The 21,357-nt window shown below is 41.3% G+C and overlaps 2 protein-coding genes across 2 annotated transcripts; one reads left to right on the top strand and one right to left on the bottom strand.

The window, feature by feature from the left end:
• The first annotated feature begins 445 nt into the window (after window positions 1–445).
• Window positions 446–8,255, top strand: LOC112259013 (coronin-1A). Its single transcript, XM_042314593.1, has 11 exons — window positions 446–577; window positions 2,076–2,280; window positions 5,524–5,646; window positions 5,831–5,960; window positions 6,084–6,265; window positions 6,502–6,621; window positions 6,709–6,813; window positions 7,085–7,230; window positions 7,337–7,394; window positions 7,475–7,690; window positions 7,869–8,255. The coding sequence occupies exons 2-11, from the start codon at window positions 2,083–2,085 to the stop codon at window positions 7,959–7,961; spliced, it is 1,371 nt and encodes a 456-aa protein (XP_042170527.1). The 5' UTR covers window positions 446–577; window positions 2,076–2,082; the 3' UTR covers window positions 7,962–8,255.
• A 57-nt stretch (window positions 8,256–8,312) lies between these two features.
• cldni (claudin i) lies at window positions 8,313–12,552 on the bottom strand. Its single transcript, XM_024433789.2, has 3 exons — window positions 12,396–12,552; window positions 9,816–9,948; window positions 8,313–9,619 (listed from the first exon to the last, which is right to left on the bottom strand). The coding sequence occupies exons 2-3, from the start codon at window positions 9,945–9,947 to the stop codon at window positions 9,116–9,118; spliced, it is 636 nt and encodes a 211-aa protein (XP_024289557.1). The 5' UTR covers window position 9,948; window positions 12,396–12,552; the 3' UTR covers window positions 8,313–9,115.
• Between the last annotated feature and the right edge of the window lie 8,805 nt (window positions 12,553–21,357).

The following is a 21,357-nucleotide window of genomic DNA, read 5'->3' as shown; positions in this document are numbered from 1 at the left end:
CTTATTTACAATGACAGCCTACTTTTGAGCCCCCTCGGCCAAACCCTCCCCTAACACAGACGACACTGGCCAAATGTGCGCCGCCCTATGGGCCTCCCAATCACAGCCGGTTGTGATACAGCCCGGGATCAAACCTGGTCTGTAGTGACACCTCTAGCACTGCCTTAGACCGCTGCGCCACTCGGGAGGCCCAAAGCTTTAGAGCACTCTGGAGACTCTGTTGAAGTGACATTATAATGTTTATCTTCATATATATATATATATTAATTTACATGAAATGTAATCAAATCAAAGTAATACAGACTTGATGATTTGATTAGTCTAATTAATTAGGCTCACTTTGGTCTGCATATCAACAACTTCATCTAATCTCTTCTTGAGATCTGTCATTTAAATGTTTCAACCCCAGCAAGTAAGAAGACAGAACGAGACACCTCCCATTTCCACCTTCATCTAAAACTCTCACTTCCTCCATCACATAAAGAGATCTACCCTAGACTACCGGCTCCTACTCCTCTCTGGCGACACAGCAGAACCAAGCAGGGACTGAGCAGAATATTTCCCCATCACTAAAACAGGTAGGCCTGCTTTCAGCATCCTTCTCCTAGTAATCACAAACCATGTGACTGATAGTCCATAATTGCTGTCACTTTATATGATCATGCTGTAGGCCTACACACACACACACACACACCATTATTGACATGTACTCCGGTCCTGGTCCTTTATAACATTAAGGTACACTCTGCAAAGGATTATTGCATTAGATGACTGTCTACCAAAGAGGTCTTGTGATGCACAAATGCTACAAGAACAATGAGGCCTAAGTCTTTAGCCAAGGGATTCAGAGTCAGCGCAGCTTCAGATTTGAGGAAGTAAGGTCTGCAAATGGAGGTAAATTCTCTGCTCACTCTTTTAGAGTTGTCGTTTTACAGCATAAATGTATGGGCTGTAGGTCAGGACTGAGTCATTGTGTGCACTAATATTCTTATTGATAAATCTGAAACTTGTGAAATGTAGCCTATGCATTGAACATGAGGACTATCTACTGACAGTAATGCATTACAAACCCTACAAACCCTAAATTGGACGACAATATTTCAACCAGTTGCATTCTCTTTGGTTATAGCTCGTAAAAAAATAATATCATATATATATCTGCCAATTGTTCAATGTGTGAAAAGGAGCATTAGAGAGGGACAAAGAGAGCATGTGTGTGAATGAAACAGAAAGAACGATAGTTTTGTGGTTCTGTTGTTTGTTCTGTAGGATGTGGTCTAACTGTTGCTGTAGGTTCCTGGTTCACATGATTTCCAAGCAGCAGTGGAGTATGCCTTTCAGTTTGCCTCTGTAGTCCCATATGCTCATATTTCCTTCAATTCTCCATGTTTTCTCTCTCTGTGCGGGTTCATCCCTATGACTAGATGTGAGTTAAAGCATTGCACAGAGCCACAAGTGTACCCCGGATAATAAAGAGAAAAAGAAACAGTTGCAGACTGGAGGAAGTAGTTGTGCAAGTTCTTTCTTCCCCTTTTCTCTGCTTTTCCTGTATTGTCCTTCCTTCCTGTAGCTTTGTGTCTGTATGTTTGTGTCCTCACTATGTGTTTGTCTTGTGGTCTAACTAGGGAGTGAGTCAGTGATGCTCATGTTCGACATTTTGTGGCATCTAAGGTCACAGTATTCAAATCCCTACATTGCTCTTCATATCCTGTAAAATGTTTATACTTGCATTTGTGTATTATTTATGCAAATGAAAACAGTTACATTTATTTCACAGATGACTGCTTTTCTTCTATACATCTCTCTCACTCCCTCTCTTTTTTTCTCTCTCTCTGCCTATGTAAATGTTGTAGAGGTGCCTGGTGACACCTCACTGGCTACAGTAGCAGTCTGCATATTCTTAAATACAATAACCACTTGATTAGTCTACTGCTGTGCATTAAAAACTCTGCTTTTTTTCTTCTTATATCTCCTCTTAATTCTCACACTAACCCCCTCCTCTCCTTGTCCCCATCTCCCTACTATCCCCCTCTCATCCTCATCTCCCCTATCACCCACCCCCCTCTCCTCTCCCCGGTCACCATGTCCAGGAAGGTAGTCAGGGCCAGTAAGTTCCGTCATGTCTTCGGCCAGGGGGTGAAGGCTGACCAGTGCTACGATGACATCCGCATCTCCCAGATGACCTGGGACAGCAACTTCTGCTCTGTCAACCCCAAGTTCGTGGCCATGATTGTGGATGCCAGCGGAGGAGGGGCCTTCCTAGTGCTGCCTCTGAACAAGGTGGGCCTGAGCAGAGAGACAGAGGTCAAAGTGAATGCCTTAAGTGAAGTTAGACGTTTTCAGGTCTCAGAAGTGGCCTCAGTCTCAAATCTTGAAGTTTCAAAATGTCACTTTCATTCATGCCCAGATTTTCCCAACTACGCTACAATTTTGATGAAAAGGCTCATTGGCGTGTCGTTTGTACAGTGTTCATTTTAATTTTGAATATTGCAAGGCGGCATCACACATTGTGCTGAATAAGGAAGTTTGGGGCAGTGTTTCGGTTCTACACGTCACTGGCTCTCTCTGTTGTTGCTAGTTTTTCACCATATTTGGAGAGGTTCAGTGCAACACAGTCTTGACAGGATGTGGCTAGGGCGCAGTATAGTGCAGCTGCATATACAGTCAGGCCCAAAATTATTAGCACACTTGATAAAGATGAGAAAAAAAGACTGTATAAAATATATATATACTGAGCTATTTACTGAGCTAGAGTTATATTTTCGTGCCATCTGACTATAGCACCGCCTGGAGTTTGATCAATAGCATTGGCACATGAATTGGAACCGGTGCTATGGTCAGATAACATGAAAATATAGCTCTTTGGTCATGCATACCAGTGGTGGGTTTGACATTGAAAAACAGAAGCATATGTGGGATGCAGGTACAGTATCAGCATGGGACGAATGTGCTGTAATATCAGCAACAAACACATACACTACATGACCAAAAGTATGTTGACACCTGCTTGTCGAACATTTCATTCCAAAATCATAGGAATTAGTATGAAGTTGGTCCCCCCTTTGCTGCTATAACCGCCTCCACTCTTCTGTGAAGACTTTCCACTCGATGTTAGAAAATTGCTGCAGGGACTTGCTTCCATTCAGCCACAAGAGCATTAGTGAGGTTGGGCACTGATGTTGGACGATTAGGCCTGGCACCCTGTCGGCATTCCAATTCATCCCAAAGGTGTTCAATGGGGTTGAGGTCAGGGCTCTGTGCAGACCAGTTAAATTCTTCCACACCGATCTTGACAAACCATTTCTGTATGGACATCGCTTTGTGCACGGGGGCATTGTCATGCTGAAACGGGAAAGGGCCTTCCCCAAACTGTTGCCACAAAGTTGGAAGCACAGAATCATCTAGAATGTCATTGTATGCTGTAGCATTAATTATTTCCCTTCACTGGAACTAAGGTGCCTAGCCCGAACCATGAAAAACAGCCCCATACCATTATTTCTCCTCCACCAAACTTTACAGTTGACAGTATGCATTGGGGCAGGTAGCGTTCTCCTGGCATCCACCAAACCCAGATTCGTCCATCGGACTGCCAGATGGTGAAGTGTGATTAATCACTCCAGAGAACACATTTCCACTGCTCTGGAGTCCAATTGCAGCGAGATTTACACCACTCCAGGAGATGCTTGGCATTGTGCATGGTGATGAGCAGCTGCTCGGCCATGAAGACCCATTTCATGAAACTCCCGAAGAACAGTTCTTGTGCTGACATTGCTTCAGGTGGCAGTTTGGAACTCGGTAGTGAGCGTTGCAACCGAGGACAGACGATATTTACATGCTACGTGCTTCAGCACTCGGCAGTCCCGTTCTGTGAGCTTGTGTGGCCTACCACTTCTCCTAGATGTTTCCACTTCACAATAAGAGCACATACAGTTGACCGGGGAAGCTCTAGCAGGGTAGAAATTTGACAAACTGACTTGTTGGAAAGGTGTCATCCTATGACAGTGCCACATTGAAAGTCACTGAGCCACTCAGTAAAGCCATTCTATTGCCAGTTTGTTAATGGAGTTTGCATGGCTGTGTGCTCTATTTTATACACCTGTCAGCAACGGGTGGGGCTGAAATAGCCAAATGCATTCATTTGAAGGGGTGTCCACATTCTTTTGTACTGTATATATAGTGTATGTAATGGTCTTATAGTAGTCAATATCTAGATTTTGAATGCGTTATGTGATATTGAAGCATAAAGGTGTAATTGAAAGACTTTGACATTAACTGTATGCATATTCATATATAGAACAGATACGTAGATATAACATTATTTTTTTTACCCAAAGATATAGACTGTCTCAACGTCATGGGTAGACGCCATTGCATCACTGTTTGGACTTCCCTGTAACAGGGATGAATAGTAGCCCTCTCAACCAAAATTCACAGTGCATTTAAGGCCTAATGATTTGGTCGAAGGCAGCCATTGTTCCCAAGTGAACGATAATTTGATTAACAGGTAGACAGCGAAATGACTGCAGATATTGAGATGAGTGAGATGCACGACTTCACACAGTCACACAAAGTATCTGCTCATGTGCACGGGTTCGCTTCACGCTCTTACAGTGTGGGAGCCACGGGACCAAAAATGCTGAGAAGTTGAGTCTCGTGCTTCAACGTTCTTAGTTGTTGTGGAAATTGACCCACTATGCTGTTTACTTTCTGCATCTACGTCATATCGCTGAGTCTACCTTGATTTATATGTTGGAGAAGTACATTTTTCTGTCACTTAACTACTCTGTAGATATTACTACATCCATATAACCAGTATGTGATCACTATTATTGAGAAGGTGACTAAGAGGTTTTAGGATGGCAGCTGATTGTTCATCTACAATGAAGGCAGGAACATTAGGAGAAACATTTGAATAAAGTATGAAAAAAAACCATTATGCCACTTCATATTCAAAATAAGGCATGTACTATACATCCTTAGTACATTATTGAATGTAGATGGTTTTGTTTTGGTACTGTGAATGATGGGCGAGGGCCAATGTGACAGAGAGGACCAACAGTCCAGATCCTGTGTGTTCCACCAGGGCCAACAGTCCAGATCCTGTGTGTGTTCCACCAGGGCCAACAGACCAGATCCTGTGTGTGTTCCACCAGGGCCAACAGTCTAGATCCTGTGTGTGATCCACCAGGGCCAACAGTCCAGATCCTGTGTGTGTTCCTCCAGGGCCATGGGAACCCTGCAGACTGCTATAGTGCTCTCCCAGTAGAGTTCTCTGCTCTCTAAGGCTGATTTCAGGCATAGCTATACAATTGTCATCAGCTGACTGAGTTCCTCTCCTCTGAACCCTCTCTAGATCTTTCTGTTGCCAAGACCACAGTGGTAGCAACACTATACATCTCCTTGTGTTCTTATTGCATACTGTAGTATTTATCTCCTGTTTGAGTCATCAGCTTGTGTGTGTGTGTGTGTGTGTGTTTATTTGTGTCATAGTAACTCACCTTTTTCATTTGTGTCTCCCTGTAGACGGGTCGTATTGACATGTCCCAGCCCACAGTCTGTGGACACACAGGCCCAGTGCTGGATATTGAGTTCTGTCCCCACAACGACAACATCATTGCCAGTGGTTCAGAGGACTGCAGTGTCATGGTAAGTAGAGGTCACAACTTTTCACTGGCCATAATGTTGAGCTTGTTAAGTAGAATTATATTATGGACGCACTTTAGGACATATGTGCCTGTGTGATCCAGTTGATCAGTGTTCTGTATCTATGTACTGTGTTAACTCAGTGTAATGCCATACCATCCTCTTCCTCTACCTCTCCATCGTTCAGATTTGGGAGATCCCGGAGGGTGGCCTGGTCACGCCCTTGAACGACCCCGTGGTGAAGCTGGAGGGGCACTCCAAACGCGTGGGCATCCTCAGTTGGCACCCCACTGCCCACAATGTGCTCATGAGCGCAGGTATAGCACTGCTATGATGCATCGCCTCTGAATACAAGTGCCTCTTCAACTGTTAACATAAGTGGAGTAGCACTGCATGGCCTAACTGCCTGTTCCTCCGTCTCTCTCTCCCCTGGCTTCCAGGCTGTGACAACGTGGTGATCCTGTGGAACGTGGCGTGTGGAGAGGCCATGGTGAGGATCGACTCGGTCCACCCTGACCTAATCTACAGTGCCTGCTGGAACAGGGACGGCTCCCAGATCCTCACCTCCTGTAAGGACAAGACCATACGTGTGCTGGACCCCCGCAAGGGCACAGTCATTGCCGTGAGTGCCCCCTCCCTGCCCCCATGAATACCACAGGAGAACCAGCCACTCTAACCCTGGACAGTCAGATGCACCTAGCTACCAGGTTTAATGTCATAGATCTTAATAGAATCACAGTCAGGGATTAGTTCATATAGTTCCCTTCACGCGTCTTTGATAGATGAACCTCCTTTGTTGAGTGTCTGTCTTTCCCTGAATCTGCAATCTCTCTCTCTCTGCCTTTCTGTCTCTCTCAGGAGAAGGAGAAGACACACGAAGGCTCCAGGCCTGTCAAGGCTGTGTTTGTGTCCGAAGGGAAGATCCTGAGCACCGGCTTCAGTCGCATGAGTGAGAGACAGGTGGCACTTTGGGACCCGGTGAGTGTTATGAGACAATTATGAACTTCTTATAAAGTCTTATGAATAGTGTCTTAATACCCGACATGACCTGTATGTGTTTGACAGAAGAGCTTTGGGGAGCCACTCACCCTGCAGGAGTTGGACACCAGCAGTGGTGTCCTATTGCCCTTCTTTGACCCTGACACTGGCATCGTCTACCTCTGTGGCAAGGTTAGAGTTAAACACACACACACACACACACACACACACACACCCAGGAGGCTCAAATGTTTTTTGAGAACAGCTCAAAATAATGGCCAGAACGAAGCAAATGGAATGGCATCAAACACATTGAAACCATGTGTTTTATATATTCCATACCATTCCACTTATTCCGCTCCAGCCATTACCATGAGCCCTTTCTCCCCAAATAAGATGCCACCAACCTCCTTTGACACACACACACAATATGGTTTACTAACCATTCATTTTCGTGCCTCAGGGTGACAGCAGTATCCGGTACTTTGAGGTGACGGATGAGGCTCCCTATGTTCACTACCTGTCCATGTACAGCAGTAAGGAGAGTCAGAAGGGCATGGGCTACATGCCCAAGAGGGGCCTGGAGGTCAACAAGTGTGAAATCGCTAGGTAACCACACAGAGTCATGGACATTTTCACTCGCCAGTACACACACATACACACAAGCTCTGTTTGTAAAATGGGAGTGTATATTGTATTATTCGTCCTCCACCAGGTTTTACAAGCTCCATGAGAGGAAGTGCGAGCCCATTGTCATGACGGTGCCCCGCAAGGTAAATACACTTTAAAAAAATGACTATAACTCAAAGCATGTGATTCTTAAATATCTCACTTTCTCTCTCTCTCTCTTCAGTCTGACCTGTTTCAGGAGGATTTGTACCCAGACACCATGGGTCCAGAGCCGTCTGTGGAGGCCAATGAGTGGTTTGAAGGCAAAGAGGGCCAACCTATCCTGATCTCTTTGAAGGACGGTTTTGCGACAACCACCAAATCCAAAGAGTTCAAAGTTCACAAAAGTCTTCTGAAGACCACATCAACAGCCATGGGGCATCAGCACGATAACACTGGGGTAAGGACATGGCTGCATCTACCTACATGCTTTGATATATCTGTGAATAGATACTGTATTTTAGAAATGGCTTCCTCTTTTGCACATTTCACCAGGAATCGCCCCTCTCTCTCTCTCTCTCTCTCTCTCTCTGTTTTTCTCTCTTTTTTGTCTCTCTCTCTCTCTCTCTCTCTCTCAGGAGGTACATGCCTTGCAGAAGGAGGTGAAGGCTCTGAAGGAAACAGTAGAGGAGCTGACCAAGCGCGTGAGCAAACTGGAGAGCAAGAATTGAAACAGAGCCATTGGGTTCGAGATGGAGCTGATGGAGAGAGAGAAAGGAGGTGTAAAGAGGAGAAGATAAAGAGGAGATGAAAGTAAAATAGTTATAAATAGTTGGGGATGTTTGAAGGAAAGATGTTTAAAGGGAGAGTTGGAGACAGGATCCATCAATATCATCAGCCAAATATTTTTTGGTCTGGAAGCTTGAATTTGTTTTTTGGTGTCAGTTTTCCCATTTATAGAGACTTGTTTTTAATATATGCTCTTACATAGTTGGAAATAAAAGTCCTTAATATTATCCAAAATATTTAAACTTGTTTTGCTTTTGTTAACATTTCCAAACCAAAGGATGGCACACCTGAAGGAGATGACAATCATTTATATTGCAACAGAATAAAATAAAAACATGTATTTAGTATTTGATACACAAAAGTAAAAGACAAGCTGATATACATAAGTAAAAAAGTTGTGATCTCATGGATGTAAATGATATATACAGTCATTTAACTCTACCTGTATTTGGAGATGCATGACCACTGAGTCCCTCACCTTGCTCTCTGTTGTTCATTCATGGCATTATAGAAGCATGCCACCAAGCATTAAAAAACTCAACGAGATAACACATTACAACAAGGGTGTCAAACTCCTTCTGCCCCGGGGGCTGCATTTGGTCTTCAACGAGGTCCGGAGATCCACACTGAAAATTGGTTATATTTCCTCGCCGTCACAATTTGTAAAATAATTTCCTCTATCCATCGTTTTTGGAATTTCCGGTGCTCCTTGACTGTCTAACCTTCATGTAGGTAATTCTTAGTGAGTTGGACACAGTTAAGAAACTGTATGAATGTAGGTACATCATCATCCCTACACAGTTTCGATTTGTAGTATATTATAGTATATTGAGTTAGTCCCCCCCAAAAAAATAAACATATATTTGTATTTTAAATTGAACCACCATATTGGACCCTTGGATTAACTACAACTAAACCAGTCTTACTATTTTGAAATATTCAATATTTACAACCATTATTTCCGCTCATAATGTCCCTTCTTTATCCTCAAGGTTAAACCCCTCCCCTTTCTTGTTTTCATTCTGTCTGACCCATTTCCTTTCCATCAAACTATCTCTCTACACACATACAAACATACAGAGGTGTAATACATGCACTAGACGTAGTTCTTGTTGGCAGCGGGGGCTGAAGCGCTGTTACTGTAGTACTTGGCGGTTCCTCCCGAGCTGCCAGATTTGGCTCTGCTGAAGCACATGAGCAGGCCTCCGGCCAGAATCAGCAGCACCCCAGCAGCCCAGCCAATAAAGATACAGGTTCCCAGCTCCATCTTCTGGGCCACAAGGGGGTTGTAGAAGTTGCTGATGACGTTGTGGGCGGACCAGCTGACAGGGATGATGAGGAGGAGGCCAGACACCAACAGAGCGATCCCAGCCACAAGGCTGATCTTGGGCTTGATGTCCTCATTCTCCACGCAGGTGGTGAAGTCGGCGCCGGCGAACAAGATGAGGATGGCCAGGGAGGTGACCATGCAGCTGATGATGGTCATGGCGCGGGCCGCCTGCAGGTTAGATGGCAGGACCAGCAGGGACTCATAGCTCTTACACTGCTGCTGGCCAGTACTCTGCACCACACAGGTCATCCACAGACCCTCTTCAGTTTCCTACACACAGAGACAAATAGTTACAGCAATACACACGCCATTCAGTCATTACAGCTTATTTGACTTCAGCATATTGCATTCATTCTACATTTTCCGAGTTATTAGAGTCATTAGAGTCAATATAATGTTAGAAAGTATTTAGAAGTTCAAAATGAAAGCCACATAGGGCTAATAAAAGACTTGATCTGCTCAGTACCTGTGCCGTTACGATATTCTGTCCTGTAAATGATGACACTTTCCACCTAGGGATGGCACAGCACACAATGCCCCCGATCAGGCCCAGGACCCCAAGGGCCACACATACAATCTGTACCCCAGCAGATCCCATCCTGGAAGAGAGAGAGGGGGGGGGATACAAAACAGTTCCCATTCTGGTATTAAAGGAATGTGGTTTCTTTAAACGTAGATATAGAATTACATGGTCATTTCTGTGATCATCACACAGCAGAGTACCCCACAAACACCTACACACACATACTTACACACACGGACTCATTCCCTATGACAGGCCTGTACAAGTCAGGATTGTGTAGCTCAGAGGTGCATTTAAAAACAAAGTCTCAGAAAGCACAGCCCTGGGACTAAGTCATGTTGTGACAGGCCCGGTCTACCTCAGCCTGCTGCTGCAGCTCAGAGGCATGCTGCCACTCCTAGTCTCACTGAGACTTCAACCTCTCCTCACCTGGATCCACTCAATCTCACCTAGCCCTGCGAAAAAGTCCAGCAAATGTCATCCCTTTAGCTGAGTACAACTTTACTAAATCAAGCAAAAAGAGCTTTTCTTCCACCCCAACAGTCAGTAGCCTTGCAAAATGTCACCCCTTTAGCTGAGTACAACTTTACTAAATCAAGCCAAAAGAGCTTTTCTTCCACCCCAACAGTCAGTAGCCTTGTAAAATGTCATCCCTTTAGCTGAGTACAACTTTTACTAAATCAAATCAAGCCAAAAGAGCTTTTCTTCCACCCCAACAGTCAAGCCTTGCAAAATGTCATCCCTTTAGCTGAGTACAACTTTACTAAATCAAGCCAAAAGAGCTTTTCTTCCACCCCAACAGTCAGTAGCCTTGTAAAATGTCATCCCTTTAGCTGAGTACAACTTTACTAAATCAAGCCAAAAGAGCTTTTCTTCCACCCCAACAGTCAGTAGCCTTGTAAAATGTCATCCCTTTAGCTGAGTACAACTTTACTAAATCAAGCCAAAAGAGCTTTTCTTCCACCCCAACAGTCAGTAGCCTTGTAAAATGTCATCCCTTTAGCTGAGTACAACTTTACTAAATCAAGCCAAAAGAGCTTTTCTTCCACCCCAACAGTCAGTAGCCTTGCAAAATGTCATCCCTTTAGCTGAGTACAACTTTACTAAATCAAGCCAAAAGAGCTTTTCTTCCACCCCAACAGTCAGTAGCCTTGCAAAATGTCATCCCTTTAGCTGAGTACAACTTTACTAAATCAAGCCAAAAGAGCTTCTCTTCCACCCAACAGTCAGTAGCCTTGTAAAATGTCATCCCTTTAGCTGAGTACAACTTTACTAAATCAAGCCAAAAGAGCTTTTCTTCCACCCCAACAGTCAGTAGCCTTGTAAAATGTCATCCCTTTAGCTGAGTACAACTTTACTAAATCAAGCCAAAAGAGCTTTTCTTCCACCCCAACAGTCAGTAGCCTTGCAAAATGTCATCCCTTTAGCTGAGTACAACTTTACTAAATCAAGCCAAAAGAGATTTTCTTCCACCCCAACAGTCAGTAGCCTTGCAAAATGTCATCCCTTTAGAACAACTTTACTAAATCAAGCCAAAAGAGCTTTTCTTCCACCTCAGTAGTTGCAAAATGTCACCCCTTTATTTTCTCCACTGGAATTTATTCCATCTATTGTTTTATTTATTTAACTAGGCATGTCAGTTTAGAACAAATGCTTTTGTCACAATGACGGCCTAGGAACAACTGCCTTGTTCAGGGGCAAAACTATAGATTTTTATCTTGTCCGCTAGGTAGTTCGATCTAGAAACCTTTCGGTGACTGGCCCAACACTCTAACCACTAGGTTACCTGCCGCCCCTTGATGGTATGCTACTCTCATTGAATTAAGAAAACATGCAATAGTGCTTACTTGGACCCTTCTCCTTATATTCAACTGGACAAGACCAGGCAGACTAGTAAAACAAAGACATACATGTGTCTTCTCTTCTCACAAGGATCCATAGAGGTGAGGGTAAGAGGAAGAGCAGGAGGTCGAGAGGATGGGGTGAGTGGTAAGAACAAAATTACTAAAAGTAATTGTTGCTACTTATAGATCCTGGTGAATCACTGAATCCTGAGCATAACATGAAGGCGTTATGTTTGATTCATCAATGGAATAGAGTATGAATACATTTCTTATACCATATTGAAAAAGTAGCGTATTTTGGATTAACCATAGAGTGTTTCTCAATAGATTCATGTCAAAAGTAAAAGTTTGGGTGGAAATGTTCCTCAGAACTTATTATCTTTTAATCGATAGAGAGCAACAAAAAAAGTGTATTTGTTTGTACTTTGCATATGGCCTGAAACATACATACCTTAGTCTGTTTGAATTAAGTGACATTCATGAAGGTATAAGGACACATGCATGTGTCTGCCCCCTAAACATACCATCAATATTCATTTATTTAAACTTGATTGGATTGGTTACTCCACTAAGAGTTATAACAAATTCAAATGCAGTTATAATGCACTATGGAGCTGGTATGTTTCATATTTGAAATAGCACAAAATCAGAGATACAAGTTGAAAAGTTTAACTAATACCTTATGTGTCCTCTTGTCTTGATTGGAAATTTGAAAAGTAAAGTTCTTTGTCAAGGGTTTTCCTTCTCCTTAAAAAGGAAATTCTACTCTCTTAATTCAGGTGTTGATCTGTGTAAAGCAGTGGTCTGTTATGTAGCTGGTGTGATTTAAAGGGTTTTGTAGTGGACTGTGAGGTGTAGGGTGTGGCTGGGAAGAACAGGAGAGAGAGGGATGTACCTCACAACCAGACTGGACTTGTCTCATGCCTCTCTTTCCCACTCTTTTTCCAGCTTTCATTTGTTTCCAGTGTTGACATTCCAGGTTTAGTCACAACTTTTTAGCAGTGTTGGGGAAGCTACTCTGAAAATAGTTTACCAACCTACCACTTACTTCACACTGGAAGAAGTTAAGCTACATTAAAGCTCCCTTAAGACAAATATAGTTTGCTGAACTAAAGTTACTTTGAAAAACGAGTTCACTACATCCAAACTACTTTGTGAAAAATTATCATATGTAAATCTGAAATGTCATAGACTATAAAATTGCAACAGAACACTTTGTTACCAGAATGTGTAACGCTACCATCATGCTGCCCAAAGCTAAAGAAGGTGGGAGTAATGGAGAGGACAGTGTTTTGCTGTCGCAAGTGCGTGATCTTTTAAATCAACAAAAATATGTCTACACGCAATTGTTACAGCAACAGGAAAATAGCTTCAAGAACTTTGTCCAAATATTGGTGGACTCAGCTAACAAAAGAATGGACAATATAACCAGAGAGATCCAAGACCTTGAGAACAGTTTGCAGTTCTCCCAGGGAGAGGTGGATGCCCTGAAAGAGACTGGCAGCAAGTTGACAACAAACTCTAAGTCTATGCGAGATGACATGAGCAATGTCTGTGAATCATTATTACAAATGACTGGGAAAACAGACTTGAAGGACAATCCAGGAGGAATAACATTCTTATAGATGGCATACCAGAGTCTCCACATCTGACCTGAATATAGTCTGAGGAGAAGGTGAGCAATTTTTTTACTGAAAAGCTGCAGATGGATCATAGGAAGATTGCGGTGGAGCGCGCCAATAGGTCTGGAAACCCTGTAACCAGCTCAGGTGACAGACCCAGGCCGATAGTGGTCAAGTTCCTAAGGTTCAAGGACAAGATGGCTGTTTTGGAGAGAGACAAAAACTTGAGAGGAATTATCTTCCTCAACGAGGGACTTCTCTGAACCTGTGTGCCAGAGGTGGAAAGAACTTATCCCAGCTATGAAAGCTGCCAGAGAGCATGGGTGTAATGCGTCTGTGTGAAGCTGGTGAGATGAGTCAGGCGCAGGACAGCAGATGTGAGTAATGAAAGCAATTTTACTCAAATAATACAACAATACACGTTGTATAAATACAAGGCCACAAATACGGACCGCAATACAATAAACAATTACTCACAAACAAACATGGGGGAACGGAGGGTTAAATAATGAACAAGTAATTAGGGAATTGAAACCAGGTGTGTAAGACAAAGACTAAACAAATGGAAGATGAAAAGTGGATCGGCGATGGCTAGAAGGCCGGACAAGGAGAGGGACAGACTTCGGCGGAAGTCAATGGGAACATTGCTTATATCGCCTACTACAAGCTCATTGTCCACCCTCCCTCCCAAAAGCCTGGGAGGAGTGAGAGAGCCAAGCTTCTGGGTCAGTAGTTTTGGCCCAACACCACACACACAACAACTGACACAAGTGCCTGATTGACTGACTCTATTAGCTAAACAATGTTTTTATTGAATTTTTTCTTCTCCACATATCTATCTCTGATAAGCTACCAAGGAAAAGGCTAAGAACAGCCCATATTAATATACAGTGCCTTCAGAAAGTATTCAAACCCCTTGACTTTTTCCACATTTTGTTGTGTTACAGCCTGAACCCCATAATGTGAAATTATGTTTTTCTATTTAAAAAAAAAAAATTTAACAAATGAATTAAAAATGAAAATCTGAAATGTCTTGAGTCAATAAGTATTCAGCCCCTATGTTATGGCAACCCTAAATAAGTTCAGGAGTAAAAATTTGCTTAGGAAGTCACGTAATAAGTTGTATGGACTCACTCTGTGTGCAATAATAGTGTTTAACATGATTTTTGGATGACTACCTCATCTCTGTACCCCACACATGCAATTGTCTGTAACGTCCCCCAGTCTAGCAGTGAATTTCAAACACATATTCAACCACAAAGACCAGGGAGGTTTTCCAATGCTTCGCAAAGAGGGGCACCTATTGGTATATGGGTAAAAAATATATATAAACAGACATTGAATATCCTTTTAGCATGGTGAAGTTATTAATTAGACTTTGGATGGTTTATCAATACACCCAGTCACTGCAAAAATACAGGCGTCCTTCCTCACTCAGTAGCCGGAGAGGAAGGAAACCGGTCAGGGATTTCAGCATGAGGCCAATGGTGACTTTAAAACAGTTACAGAGTTTAATGGCAGTGATAAAAGAAAATTGGGGATGTATTAACCACATTGTAGTTACTCCAAAATACTAACCTAACTGACGGAGTGAAAAGAAGGAAGCCTGTACCGAATAAAAAATATTCCTAAACATGCATCCTGTTTGCAACAAGGCACTAAAGTAATAATGCGAAGAAATTGGCAAAGCAATTAACTACATTTTCTAAAAACATGTTTTCACTTTGTCATTATGGAGTATTGTGTGTAAAAAAAAATACATCTTGAATCAATTTTAAATTCAGGCTCTAACACAGCCAAATGTGGAATAAGTCAAGGGGTATGAATACTTTCTGAAGGCACTGTATGTAGCCTTAGAAATAAGGTTAATGAAATCAATAACTTGCTAACATTGGATAACATTCATATACTGGCCATCTCTGAAACTCACTTACAGTACATTATTTATTTTTATGAAACAGCAGTAGCAATACAAGGATTAACATCTACAGAAAAGACAGGAATGCCTATAGGGGAGGTGTTGCTGTATATTTTCAGACCCATATTCCTGTCAAACTTAGAGAGCTTTGTCAAAGTGTTGTGGTTGCAAGTTCCCCTACCTCATTTAAACACATTTCTTGTGGGGTGCTACTTTTCGCCACGAAGTACTAACACTCAGTATTTGGATCATATGTGTGCAATGCTCGATATTGTGTGTGATATTAACAGAGAGGTTTCAAAATGAAGCTTCTAACTGTGACTAATGGCTGTAATACGACCCAGGTTATCACTCAAGTGTTGGATCTGTTACATTGACTTGTATTGGTCATCTCTTCACTAATACTGCAGAGCTTTGCTCCAGAGCAATATCAGTTCCCATTGGCTGTAGTGACCATAACATTGACCACATTAATATGAGCACTGTATTTCCCGGATAGTAGCTCATATGCCGCTTAAGGTCTTTATAGGTATAAGCCATTTACATGCACCTCTGATATCCCTCTAATGAGTATCCCTGTATCCATGAATAAAAATAATATTCCTCATCTAAGTTCATATGGGTTAAATGGAATTGTGACTGAAATATGGACACTGACTGTAGGCCTACAACATCTCACGTGTAGTATAATATAATATTAACTCTTGCAGAATTATGCATTTCTTGTAGTGAAATTATACAACAAATTATAATTTTGTCTTGGGAACAGGAGTGGAGAAATATGATTTCTTTCTTTCAGGATCTCTTGAGAAAATGCAAATGCCCATGTAATGTGTTATCTTTCACACTGTTATGCAAACACACAGTATTTCAACCACATAAAATATGCACCCAAGACAAACTGAAATCTTATTAGGAACATGTTTTGTCGTTTTCTCAGCTTTTCATTTCCTTAAAACTGGTCAAACATTTTGCACAGGACCAATCTTTCTATTGTTTTGGAGTTACTGCGTTTTGTCCCCGGTCCCTAAACAAAACAGACAACTTTACTGGTATTAAGTACATTACTAATGCATTCATTCTATCGATGTAAGACATTATTCTGGTGAGCACTACTTTATAGAATTTTCTGGGTCAGCAAGTTATGACAGAAGAGAAGCTGCATGTATCAAACTATAGTTGATAAACAAATGACCTACCAAATGTCAGAAATTATAATATAGCCAGTGGCGATTTTAGCATGTAAATCTTGGTGTGGCAAAACCAAAAAAAAGTGGTATGTATGCCTGCAAAGCCACAACACTAAACAATACATGAATTGCACTATACGACTGCTACACCTTGCTATCAGTGGAGCCTTGTCTGGCAGTGAAACAGTTAATTCAGCCTCATTTACTGCCTTTAAAAAAACATAGCTGATATGGCTTTTATCTATAATTTCTCTTCATTATTTATCTTCACATGACAAGGATTAAAAAGGTTTTGCCAGTAGATTGGTGACTTGATTCATGATGATGACTACTAGATATGATTTTGAATGTATGATGTTGACATGATCAGTCCAATCAAAGCTACTGTAGATATAATGTGATTTGACGTCATTTTATCTGTGGCCAATGACCTTGAGCCATCTTGGATGGACACTTCTAATGTAACTCTATGGCAGCACTCAAGGAGCTAGAATTTTAGAGCTCTGCCCTTAGCCTTGGCAGTGATGTCGTGTCCCCATGACTGACAGAACACTGCGCCAATCACGGCGCAATGCTCCGTATTTTCTGCTGGCTTGCCCCACCACAACAGAAAGCACTGAGCTAGGCTGAAACACCTACATTTTGGAGCTTCCTTATAAATGTTTTTTAAAAAGAGACCTTGTTTGTATGCGGCTTTATTAACTCAATAATATATATATATTTTTTTATTGTTTGCAAACTGACACGTATTAATGCCAAAATAACATACAAAACAGGCAAGCCTTTTTATTTACTTATATTTTGCAACAAATGTGTGGCTCAAAACTGCCTTGAATGACAGGTCGCCACTGAATATGGCCTACCAAATGTCGGAAATTATAAGCAGACATTTACAGTAACTTAATTATAGTAGGCTAAATTATTAGGGTGGGTCAAATTGCACAAGTAACCTACTTTTTGAAGTGATTTGTTTAACAATCAGATGAAAACATAATGCATCACACAACCCCCATGATATGCAAAACTGAACCTGCCCAAACCGCAAAAACAACAATAAACGGGATAAAATGTTAACATGCCACAGTATCCCGTTTTAGATCAGCATATCCCATGTATCTAGCCCGGGTTTCTTATAACCGGGAAACAAGCTTTTTCAGGTTATTATAAATGGTATATGATGTTTAAAAACAAAATACTTGAGTATCCTGAATAATAACGGGATATTGGTGTGAATGTAAACGTGGTCCCTGTGACAATAATAAGGAAAGCCAAAGTGCCAAAGGTTGGGCCCAAAGTAATTTATAAGAGATCATACAAAAAATGATCAGCAATCTTTCGTTGAAATACGTATGTTGGTCTGATGTGTATGAGGAAGTGAATCCAAATGCAGTATTTGTAAAGTTATTAATGTATGCCAATTGTTGACAAGCATACACCTGTTAAGAAACTAACTGTGAGAACTGTTAGAGCCCCCTGGGTTGATGATTCATTGAAAAATGATATGGTTAAAAGAAATTGTGCAAAAGAGGTGATTGGTTGACACTGTAAATTGAAAAAGTTTGTGACTAAACTTAACAAAAAGGAGAAGAAATTATAATACCTAACCAAGATAAATGACATAAAACACAATGGAAAAATACCTTGGAGTACCTTAAATGATATCATGGGCAGAAAACCCCATTCATCTCCATCGTTCATTGAAGTTGATAGGTAATTTATAACAAAACCTTTCGATATTGCCAATCATTTCAATGACTACTTCATTAGTAAAATGGTCAAACCTAGAAGTGAAATGACAACACTGAACAGTGAACCAATCATATTTATGTATAAAAGATCTAATAATAAAAGAGAAGGATTGCTGTTTTGAATTTGGTCGTTAGTGTGGGAGAGGTGGAAAATGGTTGTTTTCCATCAATAATGGTCAGCCACCAGGTACAGACAACCTTGATGGGAAAATATTGAAAACGGTAGCAGACTGTATTGCTACGCCTATTTGCTTTGTATTTAACCAAAGCCTAAAGGACTGTGTGTGTCCACAGGTGTGGAAGGAAGCTAAAGTATTTTCACTGACTACAAATAGTAAAGCACCCTTTGCTGGCTCTAACAGCTGCCCAATCAGTGTGCTGCCTGTTCTTAGTAGACTGGAGAGAAATGTGTTTGACCAAATACAATGCTATTCTTCAGAGAACAAGTTAACTACTGATATTCAGCATGCATATAGAGAAGACACTCAACTTGCACTGACTCAGATGACTGATGATTGGTTAAAAGAAATGTATAATAAGATGATATCTGGAGCAGTATTGTTAGATTTCAGTGCAGCCTTTGATGGTATTGATCATAAATTGTTATTGAAAAAACTCTCTTGCTATGGCTTTACATCACCTGCCATCACATGGTTGGAGAGTTATTTATCCAATAGAACCCAGAGAGTATTCTTCAATGGAAGCTTCTCTAACATCAGATATGTACAGTGCAGTGTCCTTCAGGGAAGTTGCCTTGGGCCGTTACTCTACTCTATTTTTACAAATGATTTGCCACTGGTCTTACACAAAGCTAGAATGACTATGTATGCAGACTGATTCCACATTACATGTCAGCACCCAAAGCCAATAACATTGAAATTCTAAATAAGGAGTTACAGTCAGTATCAGAATGGGTGATTAATAATAAACTGGTCTTAAAAACAACCAAAACTAAAAGCAGTGTATTTGGTTTAAAACATTCTGTAAGACATTAACCTCAACTGGAGTTGTGCATAAAGGGTGTGACCGTTGAGGAAGTTGAGGAAGCTAGATCCTAGTTATAAAATTGGATGGTCAATTATCATGGTCAAGTCAAATTGACAAAGTTGTTGTGAAGGTGGGGAGGGGTATATCTGTTATAAAAATATGTTCTACGTTTTTGACACAAAGATCAACTGCACTAGTTGTTCAGGCACTGGTCTTGTCCCATCTTGATTACTGTCTGGTAAAATGGTCAAATGCAACAAAGAAAGACCTAGCAAAGCTGCAGCTGGCTCAAAACAGAGCAGCACGCCTTGGCCTAAACTGCACATACAGAACTAACATCAACAACATGCATGCCAGCTTTCCCTGGTTGAAGGCTGAGGAGAGATTAACTGCTTCTCTTCTAGTTTTTATGAAAAATATTACTGTGATAAAAATTCCTGATGGTCTGCACAATCAAATTACATACAGCTCCGACACCTACACATACCCCACAAGACATTCCACCAGGGGTCTCTTCTCAGTCCCAAGTCCAAAACAAATGAACGGCAACACACAGTATTATACAGAGCCGTGATCGCATTAAACTCCCATCTCTTATTACTAAAGTAAAAATCTAAATTATAAAACAACATCTAATGGCACAATAGGGACTGTGAAATGACACACACACACAAACACATGTACACATAAACACAATCTAACACACACACACAATCTACACACACATTATTCTTTAATTGTATTGTTTGTATTTCAAATTTGTGTGACTGTTCTTGTCTGTCAGTTTATCAGTGTTTTGTTTTTGTATTTCTTGTCGTGGTTCTCAATCAGGGACAGCTGTCTGTTTTCTCTGATTGAGAACCATGGACCCCAGGAAGAATAGAACTGTTTTGAGTTTCATTGTTTCACTTTGCAATGTTCAGTTATATTTCATTAAAATGGGATCTTTCAAATAAATGAATAAAAACATAAAAACTGTTTCAAGTGAGAATTATGAAGGTCTGATGCTGAAAAAGAAAGGAAATGATTGCCCACTTCACCCATATATTTTTGTAAAAAAGTAGTGTGTACTTCCAGTAGTTAAATACACCGCTACATAAAAAGTAATTCAATACTGAAAACACTACCTAGAATCAAATTGAGTTCAACTACCTACAAGCTACTGCAAAATTAGGTTCACTACCCTGCCATACTTTATTTGGATAGTCTGGATAGTCATACTGACAACAAACTATCTGTTGATAAGAAACTGCTTGCTAAGGTTAGAGTTAGGTTTAGAATAAGAGTTAGGGTAAGGGTTAGGGCTTGGGATAGGGTTATTAAGTTTAGGGTTAGGATAAGGATTCAGTTTGGGGTTAGGGCTAGGCTTAGTAGATAGTTGATGTTACGGATAGTCTGAAGAACATCTACAGATGGACTATAAAGTGTTACCCACTACCCACTACATGAAAAAATGAAAACAAAGGATATGTGAGTGAAAGATAAATGGTTTATTTTTGGTTGTATAGATTGAAGACATGAACAACAATAACTGCAGAGGTCTCTCAATACCATCATGAAACCATGAATCATTTGAAGTTCACACGTTTAGGCTCTGATTCATAGTAAACATGTAGCCTATGATTCACTGTGAATTCAGTCGAAGTCACCCCCTCCCCTACCCCTACCTGTATCATAAGGCACAGAACTCACAATGTCCCACCCCATGCCCCACACCTCCAAGGAAAAGTTTTGCCCATACCTCTGTCGAAACTGTCTGACGAATAGGAACACAGTGAGGTGAGGGATGGATTTGGAAACCGGTAAAGAACAAGTAAGGAGGAGGATTGAGTAATAGTGACCTGTAATGGAGGAACGTGAATTTGTGGAGATTATGGGAAGGAATTAGGAATGTCTGGAAAGAGATGAATTAGGGTTGCACAACATCCACATATTACCTTCCCACAACGTTATACACACGACACACTAAACTACTACATTATTTGAATAATCTGTGTAGTGATAGGGCAAAAACCAAGACTGAGCTTGGGAAACCCTGGACTCTACCCTAATGCAAAATATGCCTTACACTTTTAACTTCTAACACACGGTGGCAGTCCTTGCCGGTACCAACCCCGTTGACGTCGGTTTCCACTAGATAGCACAGTCACAAAGTAGAAATGGACTATATCGTAAA

This window comes from Oncorhynchus tshawytscha, unplaced genomic scaffold (genome assembly GCF_018296145.1).
Source record: "Oncorhynchus tshawytscha isolate Ot180627B unplaced genomic scaffold, Otsh_v2.0 Un_contig_7960_pilon_pilon, whole genome shotgun sequence".
Lineage (NCBI taxonomy): Eukaryota > Metazoa > Chordata > Actinopteri > Salmoniformes > Salmonidae > Oncorhynchus > Oncorhynchus tshawytscha.
The sequence above is the reverse complement of the archived record's forward strand: the minus strand, read 5'-3'. Positions and strand labels throughout refer to the sequence as shown.